We start from the raw sequence: 26,395 nt of genomic DNA on the forward strand, positions 1-26,395 counted from the left end.
AAACATGTGCCAATATTTGTGTTATAGACTTAATATTGCTTTTGGTATCAGTATTTATCAAGACCATAAATGTATGTATTGACCACAATTTGCTTGATATTAAAACTATGTTACGGTATTAGTGGTTGTTAATGTAATGTGTGAAAAGTTCGTGCCCATTGGAGGTTTTCTATCTCTAAAATATATCCATTGGAATATCAACAAGCCGAAAAGCAGATCTTTAACAATTTATTATAGTTGTCCAGATAAAAGAGAATATCGGCATTAAAGCGAGACGTCATCAGTTTTTTTCACATCATGTGAAACTGTGGTGACTCCCTCACGGGACTCCTTTTCATTTTCATCAGATTGGTTTTTTTTGTCTTGAAGTTAATAATTTTACTTTCCCGGCTATTTCCTGTTATAATTGTGACATTATCGTCAAACCATTGCTTATTTGTTCTCGGCAAGATTATTTAAGAGCACAGGGATGATTAGTCTGTTAATTGAAACCACAAAAATGCACCTTTTTTTTTTACTTGGCGCACATCAACATGTAATCAAACGTATGTCTTTAATTGTTGATTTTCCACAAAGATATTAACAAGGTGAGGCACTTGTCTCAACTTTTTCATTGGCTAATGATGACGAGTATAAGCATGTATGCTGCAATAATGCATATTTCAATAATTATCAAATTCTTAGAATAATTATCAATAAACATAATAAAAACACATCCATCAATCCTCCAACAACGCTGCATAAATATTTGTCAAGATAAAGCTATTTAACTTTAAAATCAAATTTATAATGTATACTGTGCCCTTAGGAATTGAGGTATAATAATTGTATTTCCTTTACAAACTCAACCCATGACATACCAATAAAGTATGCTCTAAAAAGGCGGGCCATCTTTAACTGACCTTGTGTGGGCTTCAGAATCTCCTTCCCCCCCGTTTGACTGTTTGTGATATCTAAACCAAAGCGGTTTTCTGCAGTGTCACAAAGCAATGACTAGCGTTTCACAAGACTTTATCTGCGTGGCCACTCTCATGCCTGTCTGTGGATGATTTCCCACTTCATCCGGATTGCCCCGATTGTATGAATTTGTGCTAAAAATGAAGAAGAAAAATGTGTTTATTGTCACATTCAGTTCTACACAACATCAGCGAAATTTCACCACTGCATTTAACTCATCACGGATGAACCCTGAGCAGAAGGCAGCTAAGGAGCAGCGCCAGGGGAGCAGTTGGGGGGTTCAGTGTCTTGCTCAACAACACTTTAACAGGCTAGGAAGAACCGGGAATCGAACCAGGAATGTCTGATTCCGAGGACAACTGCCCCGGAGTGAGCACTGAAATGAAATGGCATGTATGAAGCCTGTTTTCATCTGGATTACTTTTGATAAAGCGCAAATGCTTGGGTGAAAAATGTGCTCCGGGTCCTGTGGGATTACAGGATCGTGGACGTAGAACTGCACACACTTGAAAAGTTTATTTAGCATAATAAATTAAAGCAAGAGACAATAATGCACCAAACAAATACATGCAGCTTGAAACTTTTACTAAAGTGACTAAAGTCCCAACACAGTTGTTATATTAAAAAGTAGACCGCAAAATAAATTAAACAACTACTGCTTGGCTTAAAGTATGGTAAATGGGCTCAACTTATAGAGCAATTTCAAATTGCGTGGTTTTTCACCAGAAAACCTACACCAGTGGAATGGCGAGAACCCAACCTGTGCCCTTTGCCCAACTCCAGCGACACCCAAACATATCTTGACCGGTTGTAAGACCAGCTTCACGCAAGGCTGCTACACCTGGAGGCACCACCAGGTCCTCAAGATTCTGGGAGTAGCTCTTGTGGGCAAGAGGAATACCAACAACTCCTTGCCCCTGACAGCAACCAATTTCATCACGGCCCCAATCTTCACCCAAGAGGGACGAAAAAAGCCCAACCATCCCTTACCAAACCAGAAGCTGGACAGCTAATCATAGCCTGGGACTGGAAGATGCTAGTTACTATTGGGATGGCAACTAATCTTTCCACCTGAGATCTCAGCCACCTCCCTTAGACCAGACTTGGTACTCTGGTCTCCATCACTGAAGTATGTTTACCTCACAGAATTCCCTGTCCTATGGGAGAGCTCAACAGAAGGGACTAATGAGCGTAAGAAACGATGCTACACAGAACTGGCAGATGGATCATGAGAATCTGCAGTGACATGCAGTCAGTAGAGGCAGGGGGAGGCCGGGCCTCGCCTGTCATCATGGAAAGAAAAAAATGCAAACAAAAAAAATAAATTAAATGGTTATATTTATTCAGTGATTTGTGCTATAAAGTTATTTTCCACGTAGCTTTACCATTTTTAGTTTTTTTTTTCAAAATGGCTAAAAAGAATTCACATTTACCGTTCGAGTATGAAGAAGAGACGTGCGGTGACACAGCAACCAGCTGAGCCCACTCTGGCTTGCGCAATGTTTCTGCTAACTGTGCTGCCATGCTATGCACTGAGACCATAGTGCTGTGCCTGTGGATGTCACTATTTAAAAAAACAGTTTTTATATATGAACTAAATTTCCAGTCTAGCTGATGTCTTATGTTTTATCGTCAACCACTGTGACGTCTTTCCCGTGTTTCTCATAATCATAAAATAATTTCGAAGAGGCATTAAGTGAGGCATGCAGTCACAGTGCCTCATGGTAGGGGGCGCTGCTGATCCCAGGGATCCTTCTTACTACTCGGCTACAGAATAATAGAATTAGCAATTGCAAGCTACCCTAAAAAGTTAGCAAGTCAAGTGCAGCCATCCAGTTATTATTTGCCAATCTCATTGGGCTGTATAACTCACAAACGGTGAGCGTCATTTGCATACCATGTATTGGCACAATGGTCCATCATGCCCCATGTTTCGTGATTCTTTTCACTTATCACACACACACACTCGCGCACTAACCAGGCCGTGCCTAAGGACACCTCAGCATGGAGACGGAAGGAGCCGGTAATCAAAAACGTCAACTCTCCTATAGGAGGGATGCTTGATCCGGCATCTCAGCCATAGCTGGCAACGGTTAAAGCAATAACTAACTCTAATGATAGAGTCAAGTGTTGTGATAATTTAATGAGTAAAAAGTGCATTATAACAAGAAACGTTATGGAAACAACCTTGTCTTTGACAGCCTGTCACTCACTTGTGATCAATCTGCCCAGAAACATCAGATTTATTATGGTAAAAAAAATAGAATGCTTACCTCTGCAAATATGTTCAATTTATTGGAAAATAAAAATAAATACGAAAATACATGTAGATACATTCAAAAAAATCACTCAATTTCTATGTGATAGCTCTGTCTTCTGCAACCATGGAAACAGCCAATATCATTTTCAATTGAAAGAAAAAGAAGAAAATAGCCCTTTTCTTACTCCCCTGAGCAAGTATAGGTTTGAAAAATCTCATTTTAGTGATACACTGACTCGGTGAATTACGTTGTATTTTGCGTTCTTTGTTGTTTTTTTTTTGCCAAATGTTATATACCAGAGCCAAACGCATGCAGTGTGCATTCTAAATATACTTGCAAGTTGACTGAACATAGAGGTGGCTGTAGGACCATCGCTCAAAGAACATGATGCCCGAGGCCAAAATAATTGAATATTGATTGAAAAAACTAACAAAGTGAAAGACATGGAAAGGGCAACAAACATGAGAGAACAATAACTGATATGAATAAAATACAGATTTCACAAATGATGACAAGAGACAATATCAAAGTGAAACAGGAAGTTACAAGATGAATAACTTACAGGAATAAGGAGGGAATGAAAATGAAATCACATTTGCAAAGTCATGGTGGATGAGAGATACAGGAAATGTTTAGTTACATAAAACCGGATTGACGGGGAAGAAGGAAAAAATTAAATACAGCACAGACACCCAAAAAAAAATTCCCAGAGCAAGATGATACATATACAGTATATATATATATATATAAAAGTGTCCAGTTATAGTATTGTATGTAAAAACAAAGGTTGTGGAAATAGAGAATTTTTGCAGTATTTGGGTCAGTAATCTCCTCATTGCTGCTCCAGGAATGTGGTGTGAGGACTTAATCAGACTTGCCCTGCAGCTCAGATCATATGCTGCACCTTACAACAGACTGCCATTATGTAAGCTCCCACTGAAGTGGAACATCCATTGTGAACGCTTCATTCAAGGATAATTTCACGGAGACTTCCAAGATGAACCTGGATGAGGAGCCTCCTGAACCAAAGAAAGAGGTAGGTTTTACACTTCTCCGGACCTTTTCTCCACCTGTTGATTACAGGTCAAATTCACTTTTTAATTTGGTGTTATGGAAGGATGGGCAATTCTCTGGCATCTGGGTGCTACTGGCTTTTACTGGAAGTTATTGACTTTCTCTTTTAAGTAAAATATAATTATTCAGTCAATATCAATTTTGCATTGTGACTATGTGAATTGGTAAATCTTATTTTATATTACAATTCAATCTCTCAAGTGATGGCCAAAATCATGCAAATCGCTCAAAAATTTGGAATGTATTGTTGTATTTAACACAGAAATAATATTTGATATTCCCTCTGTGAGACACTGCATGTTTTTAACCTTGTAATAAAAGTAATTGTAATAGCTATGGAATTAGACTTTAGACATTATGACTCCTGCTTTTCATACGTAATACAAGATTTTGAAAATAAAAAAGTATAAGATAAAAGGAAAAAGGACAGACTTCACGTCTGATTTTAAAGAATGGATTTAAAAAGTTATTTTGAAGATGTAACAAAGATGTGTCTGTCAGATTTATAACATAAACAATAAATTTGTTGCATCATGACTGGAAATTTCATGGTGATCATTTCTGTCCATTTAATAATCCTTCCTTCTCAGTACACTGATTTAATTTAAAACAAAATCACAAGAAATTTCCATCAATAAAATGGTAATAAATTATTTAAAAATCAGCACAAGATAGGCATTTTTTTTTTCTTTTTTAAATCCTTGAAATTTGAAACAAATCTCATGCAGAGTATTGCCAATAAGATCCAAAAATAAGCAAAGCTGTTGAAATAATCGGGTTAAAAAATGGTCAAGAAGGGATTGAAAAACTAGAAAGGAATAATAGAGAGATGACATATTAAAGCGTGAAAGGCTCTGTGCAGGAGCACGCCTCCATCTCACCTCCGCTCACCCGCTGACCGAGGACCAGAAGGCGGGGTCGAGGAACTTCATCCGCCACCTTTTGCGGAAGCAAAAAAATGCAATTCACTGCAAAAATAGCAGAGTGAGAATAAAAATAAACATGTGGGCTACGGCAGGTCACCAAATCCAAACATCTACGGCGCAGATAAGAACTGTCTTCTATCTCTCGGGGATATTTTCCTGTATTTCAAAGTCAAGTTGGAACTATGATATCATTATTATTTATCATGACCACCGTTTGTCTTTTCTACATGATTTGTTTATTGAATTTGTGCACGACCGCACCACAACCTTGACTGCACAATGCCTTTTTGTGAAAAGTTAAATATCACGGTCGCGCTAAGGGTCTAAGGGTCTCATGGTGAACTTGCGGGTTTCTCCCGCATATCTTCTTCGAGGTATCCTTCCTGCTTTTCGCGGAAGTAAAGTCGAGCAGGATTTTTGTTAGTCGCAGTTAGACCCCTGTGAAACCGTGATGGATGCGGACTAATTTGTGCAATTTGTTTCGCACCATGGTAACTTAAGGACATTTGATCGATTGTGTTCCCGGCTGCATAAATTCATCCCGTCCTCAGAGCTTCCTTCTCTGTTGAAATTAAACCCTGTGCATGAAGAATGCTCTGCACCCAAACGGCAAACAATCGGACTATACTTTGAGGCCAGTGTCGCCGGCATAATGCCCAAAGAAAACGCGGATGAATATTTACCGTTGCTTGTTAAAGACGCCCGCGATAAAAGGCGGGCTTTTAAGGTATGTGGATTATTCGGTGTGATCTGTGATGACGACACGTCTGTTCCAATAAACGCATGTCTGCCTCGCTCTGTTTCGTTTGCAGTTTCCAAATAAATTCCTTCTGCTGTGTATGTTTGCTGCCTGTATTGGTGGATCCTTTCAGTACGGCTACAATGTGTCTATCATCAATGCACCAACCACGGTAATAATCTTTTCCTCTATTCCGCAGTTTTGGCGTAATGGAGTTTTCCATTGACACATTTTTAAGAATACCACCCACAAATGTTCAAATTAAATCTTGTGATTCTCTCGCCTCTTTTGCTCTCCAGTATGTTCAGAGCTTTATCAATCAAACCTGGACGGACCGCTACCAGACGGATATATCTGAAGATGTTCTCACCCTGATTTGGTCGACCATCGTGTCGATTTTCACGTTGGGAGGACTGGTCGGCGCATTCGTTGGTGGAACGCTGTCCGTAAAGCTGGGGAGGTATGGACCGATGACGTTTTTTTATTTCACGTCGTGTCATGTGGATCAGGGTTCGATATCTACGTGTTTCTATTATTTCCCTGAACCCTCCATTGCTGTTCCAGGAAAGGGACTCTACTGACCAATAATTTTATGGCATTAATGGCTGCTGTACTGATGGGTATAAGCCAATCAATAGGATCGTACGAGTTAATCATCATCGGACGTCTTTTCACTGGACTCAATGCAGGTAAAACCAACACAAATCATCTCAGAATGCATCATTTGATTCATAAATATCTAACATACTCCATCCAAAAACCTTAAAAGCTTTTTGTAGTATTAACCCTCTATTTCTTTTAGGAATTGCCATTTGCGTTCAGCCTCTGTATTTGGGGGAAATCGCTCCGACGGCACTTCGTGGCCTCATGGGAATGGGGACCTCAATTTTTATCACCTTGGGGATCTTGAGCGGACAAGTTATCGGACTCAAGTAAATACATAGACGGAAATTGTACAGTTGTCTGAATTTGCGTTCCCGAAGGTTTCACCACCTTGTGGAGTTTTCTGTGAGCGAAATAACCGAACCGTGATGTTTGCATTTTTTTTTAAAACGAATAATCCGCGCGATTTGACAGAGAACTGCTGGGTAGGGAAGAATACTGGCCCATCCTGCTTTCAACCACCTGTGTCCCAGCGATCATCCAACTCCTGATCCTTCCCTGCCTCCCCGAAAGCCCACGCTATCTGCTCATCGACAAAGGAGATTATGAGGGATGTAAAAAAGGTAAATTGACATTGCTGCACAAATACAAAAAAATGTAAAGATCATTCTCAATATGTGGCCCTGTGATCAACTGGTTCAATGACAGCTGGGATAGGCTCCGAGTGCAGCTGTAGATAAAGGATAGATGGATGTTTATATGTTTACAGGACTGTCTCAGAAAATTAGAATATTGTGATAAAGTTTTTTATCTTCTGTAATGCAATTAAGAAAACAAATTTTTTTATGATATTCTAATATTTTGAGATAGGATTTTTTAGTTTTCTTAAGATGTAATCCATAATCAGCAATATTAAAATAATAAATGGTTTGAAATATTTCAGTTGATTTGTAATGAATCCAAAATGTATGACATTTTTGTTTTTGTAATTGCATCACAGAAGTTAAAGAACTTTATCTCAATATTCTAATTTTCTAAGACAGTCCTGTATATCTCGGGTCTGGAAAAAAATGATTTGTTCACATGACCAGAAGTTAAAAAAAAAAAGAAAAATTAAAAAGTGTTCTCCTCATCCAGCATCACCAGAGGGGGAAACGCTTGTTATCATGCTTGTGAGTCCAAGCATGTGATCGCATTCTGTGAAACCTTTTTGATCACAATCTAAGAAAGAATATCCTCTCTCTTGATCAGATGAAAACCGTGTTTGTGTGTGTGTGTGTTTGTGTGTGTGTGATGACCACATTTGTCATGTGTGCCTCCCCTTCCGCAGCCCTGAAGCGGCTGCACGGTGAAAACTGTGACAACGAGAGGGAAGATATCGAGAAAGAAAAGAATAATCTGTCCGGTTTCAAAGCCAAGAAACCTTGGGAGCTCTTTTCGGACCCCAGTGTGCGCTGGCAGCTTTTCTCCGTCTTACTTCTCAACGCAGCTCAGCAACTGAATGGGATCAATGCAGTATGTATAGGAGGATACACACAATTTAAAAATCAACAAGCATCAAATTCTGTTGGGCAATTTCATCCAACTAGGGGGCATTTAATAAAAACAGCTTAAATATAAAAACACAGACAATAGAAGAAGAAATTGCAATAAAAAAATATATATATATATCATGAAAATAGTTATGATTGCACTGTTAGATATGGACAAATGATAATGTAAATTTACACTATCTGTTGCTGTTTCAACCACACATATTTTTCACACTCCACGTGCTCAGTGGTTGACGTTAGTTGACGACTGATGCTGTTCAACAAGAGGATATGACTTATTCTGCATTTTGGCAAAACAAGTTAACTCTATTTCACTGGTTTATAATAAACAAAATGTTATACTTTTGAAAAAAACAGTCATTTATCAAATTAATTAATAACTTGCTCCATTGTGAATAAAGCACTGTAACTGCTGCTCACACAAATGTTGAAGAAATGAGAGTCATCTTTAAAAAACCTTTCAAATAAACTCTTTAATGACTTCAGTCGTGAATCTGTATTAACCAAATTTGAAAAAGTAATGGATGACCTTTCAATAATGGATTACTAAAAAACAAATAAAACAGGTGGTTCCTTTGGAAAGTAAATGTTTTCATATGCGCACATGATTTAAATTACTGTTTTTCAGTTTTTTCTTTCCTATTCTGTTTTTACTGCAGATTTACTTTTACGCAAACTACGTGTTCACAGAGGCTGGAATTTCTGCTGATAAAATCCCATATGCGACTGTTGGCACCGGAGCCTGCGAATGCATCACTGCTCTCACGTGTGTAAGTTGGACTATCACACTAAATATTTTGTATCATCTGATGTGAGCGTAGATGCTTTCGGGGTAAAACACGGGGCACAGAAGTCTTCCTCATAAAAATGTCAAACGAAATCCTGTAATGTTATAAAATCGTGTCGCACAAAGAAATTGCCCTCCTGGTAACAGCACAAAGGCAGCGAAATCAATGAAATACTGTTAAATGGGATTTGAGAGGCCAACCTCCCGTGAAAGGTTAGATGCCGGCTTAGAAGCCGGGTCTTGTGATACGATGTGTGTCTCACAGGGTCTGCTGATCGACAATCTTGGAAGGAAAGTACTCATCACCGGCGGTTACACCCTCATGTGTGTCTGCTGCATTCTATTCACCCTCACCATCACTTTCCAGGTACTTGAAAGCACATTGAAGCGTCCTTCTAAACCAGGGGTGGGCAAACTACGGCCCGCGGGCCACATCCGGCCCGTTGGTCTTTTTAATCCGGTCCACCAAAGATTTGTACAGAATTCATACTTGATGTTAATGATTGAATGATCGGTTCAATGAATGTGGAAGCTCAAACAGGAGATTATTTCATTTTTGGAGGTACTTTTGAGAATTTTCCCGAGCTGAATGACACAGTTTGGCTTTGTGATTTAGCCTTTACTGTGGACATACTGACACACATGAATGAGCTGGATGTGACGCTACAAGGGAAAAAGTGGTTTGTCCATGAAATGCAAGCAAACCTTAACACCTTAAGACCCTTTATAGTCTTCACTTGTTACTAAGACACTTTATAGTTTATTTGTATTCTTATCCCCCCCCTTTTTTTTTCACTGTTTATACAATTTTCGACTATCATTTATTATTGTTATGTTTTTCTTGTAACTCTTGCACAACAATTTCCCTCGGGATAAATAAAGTTGTTCTTATTCTTATTCAAACGTCAGAGCCTTCAAAACCAAGCTGGTTTTACTTTCAAAGCAAAGTCAAATGACTCTGATATGTACTCTTAATTAATGCATTTTTTTCATATGTATCGTATCTTGTGGCGACCTGGTCAATGTGTCAAATTTTAAAAGTCAATGCGGCCCCTGAGTCACAATGTTTGCCCACCCCTGTTCTAAACTAAATACATACATATGAACTTTCTTATGTAAGATACATGCATGCGTATGTAGTATTGCATTGTTACGTGTTGAAGTTTGCATAGTTTCCGTTCACATTTCTTCCACGTGCTTCCTCTCTCACAGGACGCCAGTCCAGTTTTTCCATATCTGAGCATGGCGTGTATTTTCGCATTCATCCTGAGCTTCGGTTTGGGGCCAGGTGACCGACTTTGTGTCTTTTAGATACTCGCCCGACACGGTCCAAAAAAGATTTTCATTTTACCCTTGTGACTGTCTGACCCCTCCAAAGGTGGCGTGACTAATATCCTGACCACAGAGCTGTTTACTCAAACCACTCGCCCTGCAGCCTACATCATCGCTGGGTCGGTGAACTGGCTCAGCTTCTTTTTCATCAGCATGGTCTTCCCTTTTATCGTGGTACGTGGTAAAAAAAAATGATGATATTCTGAACGAAGAACATGTTGCATGTTTAATTTCCTTTTTTTTCCCCACAAGAGATTTTGAGAAAGGCTCTTTTTTTTTTTTTTTTTTACGCAGCTGGGATTACGGCAGTACTGCTTTCTCGTGTTCCTGGTCATCTGCTCCATAGTGGCAATTTATATATACCTTGTTGTTCCGGAAACCAAGAACAAATCTTTCATTGAAATTCAGAATGAGTTCAAGTCTTCTGACAGCAGGAAGGCCTGCAGCACCGACGGCTCGGGAGCAACACTTTTGACGACTTCTATGTGAAGAAGTCTCTGAACTTCACCTAATGGGTCATGGCAATGACGCTTTAAGTACACTTAAACTCATTTACATTAAACTTCATTATTCCTTGCTTTTATACAGCACATATTATCTACAACTTGTAAAGGGCTTACCAATTTATTAAAAAGACCTTGATGAAAAATGTAAGTCATTTAGTGTCTCTAAAGCTGTAAAGACATGGCATACACACATTTGCAACTTAGCAAACAACACTTAATGTTGCTTTAAAGGGTGTAGCAGATATGTTGAATGACTGAAGATATCTCCCTATTTGTGCCTAAAACAGCATAACTATATTATACGCCGTTATTTTTAATTCAACAAAAGTTAAATCATTGCACTATGAATGTAAAGAAGCCAAAGCCGGGAACCTCCGTTGAAACAGTCCAAATGAAAACCCTGATATTAATAATTGGGTTGATCTTAAATAATAAGCTCAAGCTCAATAACCTGGGATTCATAAAGTGCTGTGATTTAAATCAGATTTGATGTCTGATTTTCATTGTCAGGGTATATGTTGTTATTCTATGAAAATAATACTTTGTAACGAGCTCCTTTATCGAAGAAGAAAAAGGAAATCACCAGTTGGGGTGCATTAAGTTGAGTGGAGAGTTAGTCATCCATTACAATCAACTACTTCAGTGAGCTTTTTCATGCATATCTGAAATAACTTGTGATTTCAATGCCTAAAAAAAAAACATATCCAAATTTTTGCATCCTGTCTTTTTGACATTTCTATACACTGAGCAGCTGTATGTTCCAGTCTAGAACTGAATAACCCACCAGGACATACCAGGGAAAAACACGGTGCTCTGAATTCATTTTCTCTTCTCTTTGCATTGTGTAGCAAACCTATTCTTATAAAGCAGAATAGTTATGTCAGTTAAGCTGTCTATTTTTCCAGTTGTATTATTGTTTCTTAATAGTACGTTTGTCTGTATTTTGTAATAAAATGAACACAAAATCTGCATGTTAAATATTTTTGTTTGTCAGTAAGAATTGTTTCACAAGAAAGTTATTTGTTCCTGCACTGTGATTGGCCCTCCAATAAGTTTTAGTCACGACTTGTTTGATTTTAAACTCAAGACAAAGGAAAAGATTGCTGCAAAAAATCACATCACCATTTTGATCCTTTTTGTATGTGAAAATAAAAACTTTCAAGCAAAAACACTTGAGTAGTGTGAGAAATTGTAATCACATGTGTGCATGTCTTTCAGAGCTGTATTTATAGGGTAAAATAAGGGCTGGTGATTACAAATGTTCAAAAAGCTAATCAGGGGATTGATATTGTTTTTGGCCGATGAATCGTAATCTTGTCTCTGCTCATAAAACAGAATAGTTTTTTTTTTATTGTACTTCAAGGCCTTGCTGGATATTATCATAGACAATGAAATTCATTTGATAACTGGTGACATGTCTTTTTTAAAAAACGATTTCGCAACAAATGAAAATATCAGTAAAAGTGATCGGTAAGAGGATTTTTTTTGCAACACTGCTATTCTGCACTGTCACTGAAAAAAAAAACACCATGCTGCTATTGTACCGTATACCATTATGGTATTACTTACTGACTTTTTGCACTAAACTGTACAAAAAAACCCTCCCCTGCTACACTCTTTATCGAAATTTCACATATTTATACACTTCAGTCCTCACTCCGTTAAATGTCTGTCACCTTTTCACCTTACCAGCAGTTTGTATCTGCATGCACTTTATACCTTATAGTTTAATGTTTACTGTTCAATGTAATAGTATTTAATTTAATTTGTACTCATAATTATCATTATCAATTTCATATCACCGTGGAATTGTGAGAAACGTCGTCTCAATTCCTCTGTATGTCTAATACATGTGGAGAAATTGACAATAAGGCTGATTTTGACTTTGATTTTGAAGTTTTTGTTGTCAAATCATTAAAAAATTAAATATTCAATTAGTTGTGTATGTTTTTGACGACAGTGTAAGGAATACAAAAATTAATATACAAAAAAAAAAACCATTTATACCTCCCGTCCACTAGGTGGCAGTATATCCAAACTAATTATAAAACGAAGAAGAAATATCCATTCAACATGGCGACCTAGTGAAATTTCCACGCTCGTTTGTTGACAAGTATTCTTCGTTTGAGTTTGTGCACACGTTGAAAGTTTCCAGTCAAAATTATGTCGAGACTTATCGTCAAAAACCTCCCGAACGGGGTAAGTAAGGTTTCAACAACGTTAAGCTTCCTCTTTCAATCCGTTTGACCCTGTTGCCTGTTATACTTGTATCCAGATGAAGGAGGAGAGGTTCCGGGCGATGTTTGCGGATTTTGGCACCGTAACAGACTGCGCCCTGAAGTTCACAAAGGAAGGAAAGTTTCGAAAATTCGGTTTTGTTGGATTCAAAGCGGAGGAAGATGCGGAAAAGGCTCTGAAGCACTTTAACAAGAGCTTCGTGGACACATCCAGAGTGACGGTAACGGAGTCTTGCGTCCAGACTTTCTCGTCACATGTTCTTTTACCGATATGTGAAAACGTGTATATGTCTGTAGGTGGAGATGTGCAAGGCGTTTGGAGACCCGACGAGAGCGAAACCGTGGAGTAAGCATGCCAAGAGCTCAGTCCCCGAAAAACCCTCTGGCCAGACTGACAACACACGCATGGAGGTACCTCTGGAAAACTGTTGACAGCTTCCTGTGTGTAAAATCTGTGGTCAGGGCCTGCAAGGCCTTCTCTGCTGGCCTAAAAAAGATTAGGAATCACAGACTGATTTTAATTATAATTGAATCATAATCATATTTTGAATCTCGATTTTGATTAAATAATCCTAAATGGTCTGCTTCCTTTCATAGCTTTTTCCCTGACTGTGCTGGTTCCAGACATGTATTGTCATTGAAAAGAGAGCATTTAACCAATCAAATTTCGGCAGTTATTTGTTGCCAGGCAGGGCCAAAGTCAAAGAAATCTGCCTGGAGTCAAACAAAATCCCATTCACAGGTGCTCTGGCGAAAAATAAATGTTTAAGAAACCGTTGCCTCAACCAATCAGATTTTCAGTTTTGATACCAAGTCCTTATAGAAGGCTACGCAAACGTCAGCGTGTTGCACGCCTTCTGACTGGATCGTCAGAGAGCGTACGAGTCAGAGCTGCATGAACACAATTATTGTTTGTGCAAAACTTTCCAGGGAGGAAACCAGAGTGTATCTAGAACTTAGTGAGCAAGTGTGCAGGGAAACACAGCTCCTCAACAAAAAGGTGAAGAAAAATAGGGAAATCTTAAAAAGATTGACAGTTTTATAGCCATATAACAGTTATTGAGGGGATGAATGGAGCACTACTGAAGGCCTGGATGTGACACGCACAGCCCGCTACTGGTGTAATCACACTGATTTACTGCTGATCCCTGGTTGGATGACATGTTTGTACTTGATTCAGTCAAAAAACAAAGCTATGTCATTTCCAAATCAACTTGTCTTGTTTCAGGAAAAGAAGACAAAGAAGACAAAAACCATCAGTGTGGTGGCAAATGTGAGTTGGAGTGTAATCTTTCGCCTTTCAAATAGCCGCTGCAATGCTTATCGATAACATTGGCTCAGCCTGACTCATGTCTATAAACGCATCTTAGTTGTTTTTTTTTTTGTGTTTTTACATTTCTTATTTAAGAAAATAATTTTTATTTATTATAAATAATAATTATTATTTATTATTTAAAATTTATCTTATTTATTTTACATTTCTTATCATATTTAAGTTTAATTTGAGTTTTCTTTTTTACTACTGACATCTAAATGCATTCCTGCCTAACATGGTCATACATCCTGTATAACAACTCAGCAGAACCAAATGCCCTTGATACCCAGAATTAAATTACTTATTACTTACATTTGTCAATTTTAATTTTGACATGTTTATTTTTAAAGATTTCCTATGATATTAAATTCCATTAGCTCATGCCCCTTCACTTCTATTTGTACCTTTGTATTCTGGAGAATTGATGGCACTGCCAACCTATTTTTATATTATTTTCATTACCTCATACATCTTTACTTCTATTTGTTCCTTTGTGTTTTGGAGAATTGAATGTACCTTGGTTTTATAGTTATGGTTTGGTGCTTCGTTCGCTCTGCAGAAACAAGAAGGAAACATTAACCCTCTTTGTTTCTTTTACCCTTTTTGAAATTAAAACATGAGTCAACTGATCATCTTATATTTTTTTTTGTTGACGTAGTCACCAGTTCTAAATAGCAAAACTTTAGTTATCATATATTTACATAAATAGAATAATTTGGTTTGTGTAGTTTTGCTTTTATGTTTAACCTCACACATTTTAATTTTGCCCCACTTATATTATTTTTAGGGTCTTAAAAAACCATCAAGTCCAGGTATTATATGTTGCCTTTTTATTCTTTTCCGTGTCTCAGCTGGAGGAGGATGAGGGATTCAAGGAGTTTCTATCAGTGCATCAGAAACGCAACCAAGTTCCAACGTGGGCAAACGACACAGCTCAGCAGCCAGTCAGCAAGGACAGCGGAGGCACGAAGATCAAGAAGTCCTCAGCTCAAGATGACTACCTCAACTTTGATTCGGACCAGTCAGAGGATGATGAAGAGGAATACAGTGAAGATGAAGGTTGGAAAAGTGGGGGGGGGGGTTAATGTACTCGTTCATAAAAATCCAACTCTAGTTTTCTAAAGCAGATTTTCAGGTCTGCGTTTAGGATACCAGGCTCCTGAGCCGGGCCTATGCTGAGCTGTACTCTGTATGAATATATGGGGCTCATGCGGTCTTTTACAGCTGCCAATAAAGAAACGCTGGAGTCCAGCTTGTCAGACATGGAGTATCTGCGCTCGAAGGTGGTAAACATTGGGACTGAGGGCACAAAGGAACTGACCGAAGAGGAGGGCGATGGTGAGGAGGAGAAAAATGAAGATGAGAATGTTGGACCCGTGCAACACAAAGATAAAAAAGACAAGCAAAAGAAAAAAAACACGGTCACTTCAGAGGACCAGAAACCGGGAAAGACGAAGAAGAGTGCCAAGCAAGAGGTAACTTAATTTTTGTCTGAATGCTTTACCTCCAATTTTGGAAATGGTCAATGTCCAATCTTTGCTCCCTCCAGACAGAGCCGACGACAGACTTCACTGTGAAACTCAGAGGAGCCCCGTTTAATGTGAAAGAGGTAAACTAGTCGCGGCTTCCAAACGTCGGGACGCTATAGTAAAATCACGACGTTTGACCGCATGTCGTTTTTGGTCGATTGTCAACAGCAACAGATACGAGAATTCATGACTCCGCTGAAGCCTGCAGCTGTAAGAATTGGGAAAAATGAAACCGGCAATAGAACGGGTGAGTGTTAAGTCGAAAGTTCCATTTTAATCCGGAGAATTATTTAATACTTAGATTTACGTGGGAATTAACGCTCATGATGGTGTTTCAGGCTATGTATATGTGGATCTGCATTCTGAGGAAGAAATTGAAAAGGCCTTGAAGAAGAACAAAGATTACATCGGTGAGTGACATTGCAGTTCATGATCTAGTGAACTCAGAGACTCAAACCAGGGTGGGATTATATTGGACAGGTGAACAGAAACAGAAAGGTTTGCTCCACCAATTTAAAACAAGGAATTTTACTTTTTTATTGCAAATATCCCTTTTTTTTAGGAATATTTCATTATTATTATTATTTGATTATTCTCAAAAGAAGCGAGGTTTTTATACTATAATTTGCTTTACATTATCATGCCTGTCTGTATTTCAAAGTGATGCCAATGTGTAATTGGGATTTTAGGCGGGCGTTACATCGAGGTTTTTCGCGTGGACGCCTCAGGGTGGAGGAAGAACGAGAAAAAAGACAAATACATCGACAAAAACTTCACCAGAAAGCTCAAGGACGATGAGGAGGAGGAGGATGTTGCAGAGTCGGGACGACTCTTCATTAGAAATCTCCCTTACACTTGCACCGAGGAGGAGATTAAAGATTTATTTTCCAAACACGGTGAGTTAATTAAACGCCATAATTACAACACGGATATCCAGAGGAAGCTTCCACCTCCTGAAATAACCCATTTTTTTCGCAGGCCCTTTATCCGAGGTACTCTTCCCCATTGACAACCTGACCAAGAGGCCTAAAGGCTTCGCTTTTGTAACATACATGATTCCAGAGAATGCTGTGACAGCCCTGGCTCAGCTGGACGGCCACATATTTCAGGTATGTTCATCTCCCATGATTTACCCATGATGCTCATGAACAAAGTCAGAGGCCGGCAATCCGCGGCTCTTTAATCCCTCTGATGCGGTTCGTATTTAATTAAAATGGATTTTATTTAGTTTGGTTCATTTTAAAATGTTATTTTAAATTTGACGATTATGGCGATCTTGTGATATCTTAATAAAACGTGTTTAAATATCTTTGTTGCTCTTAATTGGCGACTGCACGCGGCAGGAAAAGGACGACAGCACACAGAGAGGACGGCATTTTCGGTTTGCTGCCGGTGGATAATTTAAGTTAGGCTTTTTTTTTCTCTCTTTTTTTTTCGTAAATACAAGAGGGACTCAAATAGAGATTGGTCAATTTGCATAGAAGTAGCCTTCAGCGCAATGTCTTTTTTCTAAGTTCAAAATGTTTGGTTGCATGCAAAAATGTAATTTTGTTCATTGATTTAAAAGAAAAATGCAATACATATTTTGCATAAAGGCAAAAAAAAATGTATATGCCACGTTAATTCTTTTTAAATTTTGAAAATGGTGTTTGTCTTCCAGTGTTTACTGTGGGCAAATGGGTCCAAACGGCTTTTTGAGTAGTAAAGGTTTCCGACCCCTGAACTGGGTCATGGGATGTGAATGAACCTCAGACAAACCAAATTTCCATTAAAGTCGAACTAGCTGTTGAAAGCTTGGTTCACTAATAGATCTCTTCATGCAACCCGCAGGGCAGGATGCTCCACCTGCTGCCTTCCACATTAAAGAAAGAAAACGCAGAGTCCTTGGATGCAGCTGGTCCCGGTTCTTCATCTTATAAACGTCTAAAAGATGCTAAAAACAAAGCTTCCAGCACTAGGTATGCATATTTTTATTTTTACAGCCCTCCAATGCTTGTAGCTTTTTTAAAAAAAAAAAATGTTTACAAGTGATTTCTCGTCCGTAAAAGCTCGCACAACTGGAACGCCCTGTTCCTGGGCACAAGCGCGGTAGCCGACGCCATCGCAGACAAATACAACACCACAAAAAGTCAAGTCTTGGACCACGTAATGCATCGATCCTTGTTTCTACAATCCCACTCTCCACTACACCTCTGGTATCTCTAAACTAATGAGATCAAATAATCCAAACTGCAGGAATCAAAAGGCAGTGTTGCAGTGCGGATGGCTCTCGGAGAGACGCAGATCATCCAGGAGACTCGGCAATTTCTGTTGGACAATGGTGTGAGTCTGGACTCTTTTAGTCAGGTACGTTTCATCGTCTAGCGTAAAATTCCCCGCCCCCTTCACACAGTTCCATCCCATCAGCTCAAATGAATTGCAGGCAGCAGGAGAACGGAGCGCCTCCGTGATTTTGGTGAAGAACCTTCCGGCCGGAGTGACCGAGTCCGAGCTGGAGGAGCTGTTCTCGCCCCACGGCTCCCTGGGCCGCGTCTTGCTGCCCCCCTCCGGACTCACCGCCGTCGTCGAGTTCCTGGAGCCGACGGAGGCAAAGCGAGCCTTTACCAAACTGGCCTACAGCAAGGTGTCGAGCCTTCCCGCTGCAAAATCGAACTGAGTCGGATTCATTTCTGAGGAGATGCTTCACGCGCATGTACTGACTTTAGGGTATCTCTAAAATATCTTAGTTCCATCACATCCCGCTGTATCTGGAGTGGGCACCCATGGGAGTGTTTGTGGCAGGCAAACCAGGTGAGGTAGCACTAACAAAAAAAAGTGACCGTCAGGTATTTTTATAAAAGATTAATAAATGTTTATAACAATGTTTTTTTCGACTTGTCAAACCAAGTGTCGCACAAAGTGGAGGAAGTGAAAGAAGAGGTAAAGTCAAAGGAGGATCAAGAGGAAGCAGCAGAAGAAGAAGACGAGGAGGAGGAGGAGGAAGAAGATGAAGGTTCCACACTTTTCATTAAGAATCTCAATTTCAGCACAACAGAGGAAAAACTGCAGGAGGTTGGTGAAGGTTATATTTTTATAACAACGTAATTTCTTTTCTGTTCAACACTGAATACAGAGCACAACACACATGTAACCCTGTGATTTATGTCTTCATTTTCTCACAGACGTTCTCCAAATGTGGAAAGGTTGCATCGTGTACAATCTCCAAGAAAAAAGATAAAACAGGTACCACGCACTCAGATAAACCCTCACTTTTAAAAAAAGGTTTGCTGAAGATCAGTATTTGGTGTCTTAGCTCAATTTAATAGATGAATAGTTGAAGGAACAAGGTCATTTTATGTTTCATTTTAACTTTACATCTTGACTTTATTGAGATTGAAATAAAGTCTACTACATTTCAATTGAACTTCTTCAAATAATTTGAATTTCTGTGGTGCTCAGAGATAATGGTAATGGTATTTATTTAGTGATGCAAAAGAATTTTATGTCAAAACCATAAACAAAGTATTTTTTGTGTATTTTAAGCAGCGTCACTACCTTTTAAGCAGTGCCGTCGGTTTGACTTTCAGGCAAAATGTTGTCCATGGGCTACGGTTTTGTTCAATATAAGACGGCTGAATCGGCGCAAAAGGCCCTGCGGCAGCTCCAGGTACCGGCCCCTTCTTTTTTCACACGAAAAAAAAAAAACACCGCTTAGTTTGAAAGGTAATATGAGGTCTTTCTGTCTCATGTCCACCAGCACTGTACTGTGGATGATCACCAGCTGGAGCTGAAGATTTCTCAGAGGGCCACAAGGTGACTTTCAATGCAGAACAGTTAAATTACGTAAAATAAGGACTTGCTTATATCGACGGTTTGAAGACTTCGTGATCGACTCACAACATTGCATGACGTGGTAGCCAGTCAACATTGGTAAACAAAAAGCAACGTCAATCACAAGTGTGCTGAAATTAAGAGGCCGCCTGATTTCAGACATACAACAAATCTTCATTTATTGATACCCGGGCTCCATAAAATTACAGCAATTCTCACGACTGTATTCAAAGTATACTCCACCACTGTTTTTACAGTACATTGTGTTGAATCTACTATACAGCACATGCAGTACCTTTGAGAAAACTACTGTACTACATTTTCAGTTTGGGTTAAAATTGCTGTTAAAACATTGAGTTATTCGTGATATTTATTCAATGTGACAAGTGTAATAAAAAAAATGCTTTTTTTTCCAGGACAACTCAGGTGTCAGGCAAGAAGAAGCAAGCGCAGAAAAAGCAGACCGGGTCCAAGATCCTCGTGCGCAACGTCCCCTTTCAAGCCACCGTCAGGGAAATACGCGAACTTTTCTGGTAGCCAGCGCACACATACCTATTTCGCTCCTCGCTTTGGAGAGGGGGAAAAATGCAAGGGTTTTGATGGATGCCGCTATTTTTTTTTTTTGTCTTTTCAGTACATTTGGAGAGCTGAAAACAGTCCGCCTGCCAAAGAAAGCCGCCGGAACAGGGAACCACAGAGGTTTCGGCTTCATCGACTTCATAAGCAAACAGGACGCCAAGGTTTGTGTTTCGTGGACGATCGGGAAAATCTCGTCTTGTGGCCACAAGGGTACATTATTGTGGTATTACATGATATAACACTGTTTGTTTTCCTCCACAGAGGGCATTTGCAGCGCTGTGCCACAGCACCCATCTGTACGGGAGGCGCCTTGTCCTCGAGTGGGCCGACAGCGAGGAAACCGTGGAAACGTTGAGGCGGAAAACGGCCGAACATTTTCACAGTAATTTTTTTGTTTTCTTTCCTTTTTTTCTTGAACAGAGATCTCAACAACTTTGCATGTCATCAAATCATTGTGAATGTATTAATTTGTCCCCCCCTGTGTGTCGTTTCTTTCTCAGCGGCGATCAAAAAGCAACGCAAGGCGGATGTTTTGGAGGGAATTCTAGAGAACATGGAAACAGACGCAGATGCAGAGGACTGATTTCTCCTCCGACAACCCTGTTGGGAAGCTCTCGACAACAATCAGGGGAGCAGATCATGTCTTTTAACCAGCTGTTGAACTCAAAGCAAATGCAGATGGCGTTTGCGACTAAATCTTAATTTTTCACCCGGTGTGTGTGTTTCTACGGTCGAAGTAAATCCTCCAGATTTACTATTCCATCACATTCAAATGTCATGTTTTATATAAAATTTTATCTTGCGTTCAAAAAAAAGGCTCATTTTTGTGCGTGTGTTCGGGAAGAGCTTTTATTTTTGTTTTTATTTTTTTATGTCACTTGAGATCACATGACACCGTCCACGTGATTTGTAGTCTTACCCCGTGTCACGTGACTCGTCCATCGTCACCCCGAAGGAAAGAGGAACAGCCGAGATGGTCGTACTTTGGGGGGGCTCCACCTTTTTTGTTATTTTATGTTTATTTAACAACAATCGCCCGTCGGCCGGAGACGAAATCCGAACCGCCGTCATCGACGCGGACACCGGCCGGCTCTCTGTCGTGGACGGGCACCGGGGGGACTTCGTGGCTTTCGCAAACTTCACCGACAACATCGAGACGTCGGGGTGAGACGAGCTGTTTACGGACGATCGCGGTTTTTGTCGGCGGGGTTTTTTTTCCCACATGATGCGATTAGATGCTAAATTTAAGAAAACACCTCCATTTGTAAGAAGAAGCACACAGATCGCGTTATAGAAGAACAACAAATAGGTCAGTGAGAAGGAGACGAGGAAACCCCCTCACTTGTAAAGCGCGTTTAAATTATTATGCCCTCTATAATAAATGTCCTTATAAATAAAAAAATGACTCATTAGGGTATTTTGCACTATTCCTCCATTCAGGCAAGTTAAAGTAGCACAATGGTGTGGAAGGAATTACTTATAGCGCTGTAACAATTAAACCTGCACACATTTCCATCTCCACAATATGATGATAATGTGCTGTGCAAAAATATATAATATATATAAGGGCCTCTGCTGGGGGCCGTTTCATATATACACACACATATATATATATATATATATATATATGTGTGTGTGTGTATATATATATATATTAGTCAACTTAACGGGTCAAAAAAATGCAGTTTGGCATTGAGCTAGAAGTGCAAAAAGCAATAGGTGCAGATATAATAAATAAAGTAACCGTATGTATATGATGTCAGTAATTTACCAGTGATTTACAGATTGGGTAGTATGGACATATTACACAGATGGATATGTAAATTAAATGTAAGAGACTAAAACAGGAAATGTAGACATCATGTACAATTAGGAATGTACGGATAAGTTATGCTAAACAAAAATACAGATAAAATGGACACTAAATGGTACATAAATAAATGTACAGTAGCTACCTGGTGTTACTGCAGTTGATGTTTCCTAAATCCTTGGAAGATAAAAAAAAAAAAAAAAACAAGAATGGATTCTGACTTCCGTTTTCTTTTATTTATTCACACATATCATTTCAGCTGGTCTTTCTTGGAGGTCACAACCAGCAGTCGATACAATGACAGTCTTCAGGCGTATGCTGCCGGTGCAGTGGAGGCTGCAGTCACAGCCCAGGTCAGCCTTTTTCACTGCAGACAGGGGTTCCTTTTGATAAAAATATAAAAAAAAAAAAAAAAGCAAATGACTGAGACCTTAGAGCTTGGTGTGTACGTCTGTTTTAGCTCATCTACAAGCACTGGATGAATACATTAATGGATTACTGTGGGCCCTTTGCGGCTGATTCTGGTTACTGTGAACGTCTCAAGACTTTCATCGCAAGCAATCTGCAGTGGGTTCAGGAGCAGATAGAGAAACAGCCAAATTCACCCTATTGGTACCAGGTACGGCACTTTATATTCTGTTGTTATAAATTGAAATAACACGTCAATAAACAGAAGCCTAAATAAAATACGTAGAAATAACCTGCATTTCACATTTCTTTTGCATGTCAGGTGAAACTGGTCCTGCTGCAGCTGAAAGGTCTGGAGGATAGTTATAATGACGAACTGTCATTTCCGACCGGCCCGTTCTCCATCAACCCTTTTGGGTTTCTGTAAGTAGATGAATCAATTTTTTTACTTGCTCTGCAGATTTCTACATTTTTCCCCTCATACGGCTCTCTGCTCTGCCCAGGCTTTTTCAAATGGGCGGGGATCTCGAGGACTTGGAATCAGCCCTGAATAAATCGAGTCAGATGAGACCTCTGGGATCTGGCTCCTGCTCCGCTCTCATTAAGCTGCTGCCAAACAATAAGGATTTGTTTGTAGCGCATGACACCTGGAACACCTACCAGTCAATGCTGAGAATCATGAAGAAATACAACTTTGCCTTCAAAGTTTCTCCTTTAGGTAGCCAAAATAGTGAGACTCTACCTTGATGTCATGATTTTTTTGGCCCCAATATTTTTTTGTGTATTAATTTCAGCTTTAAAATGACCTCAACTCATAAGGCTGTCAGATATTCAATACCTTAATCTGTCTTAATGTACCTTTTGTCTTTTCAGACAATGTTTTTCTTCCCGGAGGTACACAGGCATTCTCATCTTATCCTGGCTCCATCTTCTCTGGAGATGACTTTTACATCCTAAGCAGTGGCTTGGTAAGAGGTCTTGTCACCCAATGGTTTATTTTAATCTCAATTTTACAGAATAACATTTCTTTCAATGGATTTTACTCATCGACCTAAACCAAGCAGACTGAATTGTACCTCAGCTTTAAACGTATTCTATGTCCGCAGGTCACCCTGGAAACCACCATTGGTAATAGTAACCCTGCTCTGTGGAAATTTGTGCAGCCCAAAGGTACAGTCATGGAATGGCTGAGGAACATCGTGGCAAATCGCCTGGCGGTTACCGGGAAGGGATGGGCAGAGTTGTTCAGCAAGTACAACAGTGGAACGTAGGTCTTTGACTTCCACAATACTGCTTTGCTCAGTTAGATTCATCTAAGCTATGTTCCTGTTCCGTGCTCTTCCGCCCATTGATCATGAGTTTGTTTGACCTTTGGCTTCCATGTGTTTTATCAGAGTATCAGAAAACACAAGAAAAGGCTTACAATCAGCAGTTACACCGAGTCAATATCATCATCATGGTTCTTGCAACCATTATAACCATGTCATTAAGCTGTGTTACAATCATATGTCTGAAGATGGTCTGATCCATTTGGACTGAATGTGTGTTTGTTTTATAGGTACAACAACCAGTGGATGATTGTAGACTATAACCGCTTCATTCCAGGCACGACGGCCATTAAGGAAGAACTCTTTGTTGTGCTGGAACAAATTCCGTAGGTTTTCACCGTCTCTAACCAGCACAAGAGATTGTCTTTTGATTTTTTTTTTTTTTTTTTTTTTTGTAGTTCATTTCTTAGAGTAAGGTTTTCCTATCTTTTAATGCTGCAGTGGACGCATTGTCTTTGCTGATAAAAGCCATGAATTGCTGAGCAAAGGATACTGGGCAAGTTACAACATACCGTAAGTTGGCAGGTTGGAAACATGAAATTCTATGGCAACTGTGTTGAAATGGATTTGAACATGCCCATTGTGAGTCTCATCTTGGGTATGATCATTTTAATTTAATTTTAATATCTAATTTTGTCTCATTTATGCGTAGGTATTATGAGGAAATATTCAACGCCAGTGGCTGCAATGAACTGGTTGAGAAGTTTGGGCCATGGTTTTCTCTTAACCAGAATCCTCGGGCTCAGATATTTAAGAGAAACCAAACAGCTGTCACAGATGTAGACTCAATGGTTCGCCTAATGAGGTAAAGTCGGGATGCTAAGTAATGACATTGCTGTCACATACTAGACTTGTCCTTACAATGCAGACAAGTTTAGATTTTAAACTCTGATTGTGCAGATGTTGTCATTCCAGTTATCACCAACTGCAATGTCCTTCCGTAGATATAATAACTTCATGGAAGACCCTCTATCACGGTGTGAGGGCTGCAGTCCGCCTGCAAACGGAGAGAACGCTATCTCCGCCCGATCAGACCTGAACCCAGCTAACGGCACATATCCCTTCGGTGCCCTAAGACAAAGATCCCACGGAGGCACAGACATGAAGGTTTTTATTCACCTCCGTCATTCTCATTACATTACTGTCTTTGTTACTCTGATAGGCTTTTTCTCTAAATGATGCCAAGATTTAGACCAGTCCTGCCTACCAGGGGATTCAGAGAAGACCCAGAGCCCTTTACAATTCAGTCTAGATAAGGGATCAGCAACCTTTATTGCTCAAAGAGCCATTTGGACCCGTTTCCCCACAGTAAAGAAACTACCGTGAGCCACATAACCCTTTTGAAATTTAAAATGAATTAACAAAGCATATAACGTTTTTTTTTTTTTTTTACGTTGATGCTATGTATTAACAAAATATATGTTGCATTTTTTTAAATCAATGAACAACTGCAGAGAAAACGAAATTACATTTCTGCATGCAACAAAACATTTTGAACTCTGAAAAAAAGTTGTTAGGTTGAAGGTTACTTTTCGGCAAAATTCAATGTCTATTTGAGTCCTTCTTGTATTTATGAAAAAAGCCGAACTGATATTATCCACCTGCAGCAAACCAGAAATGCTGTCCTCTCTCTGCGCGCTTTCGTAATTTTACTGCCGCGTGCAGTCGCTTATTAAGAGCAACAAAAACATTGTAGCACGTTTTATTCAAATTACACGATCGCCGTAATCTTCAAATTGAAATGTACCTGTAAAATGAATAAAATAAAATAAAACACATTTTAATTAATACTCATTCATTATTTTCAAAAGCCACAGGGAGCCACATCAGAGAGATAAAAGAGCTGCTGGTTGCCGACCCCTGTCTAGATAATGGTATTTCCGTGCAGAAATACAATAGCAAGCGCAAACGAAAAGAGCAGGCTTTCAATTATTAGGTTGAAAAAATGTCAGTGTGGTTCACTTTCTGAGCACAAGGTAAGTTGTAAAAAGCATCTTCAATGTCAAAGAGCAGCTCCATCCTTTTTCCTTGTATAATAGATAACGTTGACACTGGAGAGATGTTTTTCAACCCTGTTACTTTATACGTCCGTGCAGATGACTTCATTTGGGATGGTTGATCAGTACAGCATGCTGGCAGTCAGTGGGCCAACGTGGGACCAGGTGCCAGCCTTTCAGTGGAGCACTTCTCCTTACAAAGACCTGCTGCACATGGGTCACCCTGATACCTGGGCATTTAAGCCAATCAAAGTCATCTGGACTCCTTGATTGTGACTATGTTGTACATAAAAGTGGTGCAAAGAATAAAATGGGTGTGTGATGGCCATTTTGATAAAGGGAAAGAAAACGAAAATCAGTTTGACACGCATGTATTAACACAAAAATCTTATCTGTCAAAATTCAAAGATACCAATAAAATATTCTGGGGCTATGGACTGCGTTACATTTTTCCCATAATAAAATGTCTTTTAAATATCCTGTTTTAAATTGTGTGCTTCTATGTCAAATTGATCTGATTTTGTCATTTTTTTTCTAAATACCTACTAAGTGGATGGAGTTGTGCAATGTGTACAGACAAAAAGAACCTTTGAGAATCAATATTTGAAATACTATTCTGCGAATGTACACGTCTTTTCATCAAA

General features: G+C 39.4%; 3 protein-coding genes across 4 annotated transcripts; all 3 read left to right on the forward strand.

Moving 5' to 3' along the window:
* The first annotated feature begins 4,080 nt into the window (after positions 1-4,080).
* On the forward strand, positions 4,081-11,854 carry slc2a11b (solute carrier family 2 member 11b). Of its 2 annotated transcripts, none has more exons than XM_086173832.1 (12): positions 4,081-4,254; positions 6,031-6,129; positions 6,257-6,417; positions 6,522-6,646; positions 6,760-6,889; positions 7,035-7,183; positions 7,891-8,075; positions 8,773-8,883; positions 9,166-9,267; positions 10,113-10,188; positions 10,279-10,406; positions 10,527-11,854. In XM_086173832.1, the coding sequence occupies exons 1-12, from the start codon at positions 4,216-4,218 to the stop codon at positions 10,719-10,721; spliced, it is 1,500 nt and encodes a 499-aa protein (XP_086029958.1). In that variant the 5' UTR covers positions 4,081-4,215; the 3' UTR covers positions 10,722-11,854. The 2 variants fall into 2 exon arrangements, with proteins under 2 accessions (XP_086029958.1, XP_086029957.1); XM_086173831.1 differs by lacking the exon at positions 4,081-4,254 and adding an exon at positions 5,795-5,945.
* A 946-nt stretch (positions 11,855-12,800) lies between these two features.
* On the forward strand, positions 12,801-21,023 carry rbm19 (RNA binding motif protein 19). The gene is made up of 24 exons (XM_086173552.1): positions 12,801-12,937; positions 13,014-13,196; positions 13,273-13,386; positions 14,204-14,248; positions 15,142-15,349; positions 15,515-15,765; positions 15,840-15,899; positions 15,988-16,066; positions 16,158-16,229; positions 16,509-16,715; positions 16,798-16,928; positions 17,650-17,777; positions 17,868-17,964; positions 18,055-18,165; positions 18,242-18,442; positions 18,546-18,609; positions 18,707-18,870; positions 18,981-19,041; positions 19,386-19,465; positions 19,556-19,611; positions 20,046-20,162; positions 20,264-20,369; positions 20,470-20,590; positions 20,709-21,023. The coding sequence occupies exons 1-24, from the start codon at positions 12,902-12,904 to the stop codon at positions 20,789-20,791; spliced, it is 2,775 nt and encodes a 924-aa protein (XP_086029678.1). The 5' UTR covers positions 12,801-12,901; the 3' UTR covers positions 20,792-21,023.
* Positions 21,024-21,103: 80 nt separating this feature from the next.
* On the forward strand, positions 21,104-26,231 carry plbd2 (phospholipase B domain containing 2). Its single transcript, XM_086173553.1, has 12 exons — positions 21,104-21,372; positions 22,278-22,371; positions 22,479-22,637; positions 22,749-22,849; positions 22,930-23,144; positions 23,300-23,394; positions 23,533-23,693; positions 23,985-24,080; positions 24,196-24,267; positions 24,407-24,559; positions 24,699-24,861; positions 25,851-26,231. The coding sequence occupies exons 1-12, from the start codon at positions 21,182-21,184 to the stop codon at positions 26,019-26,021; spliced, it is 1,671 nt and encodes a 556-aa protein (XP_086029679.1). The 5' UTR covers positions 21,104-21,181; the 3' UTR covers positions 26,022-26,231.
* Positions 26,232-26,395: the final 164 nt, after the last annotated feature.

This window comes from Fistularia commersonii, chromosome 26 (genome assembly GCF_037954325.1).
Source record: "Fistularia commersonii isolate RoL2024-O1a breed Wild chromosome 26, RoL_Fcom_v1.0, whole genome shotgun sequence".
Classification (NCBI taxonomy): Eukaryota; Metazoa; Chordata; class Actinopteri; order Syngnathiformes; family Fistulariidae; genus Fistularia; species Fistularia commersonii.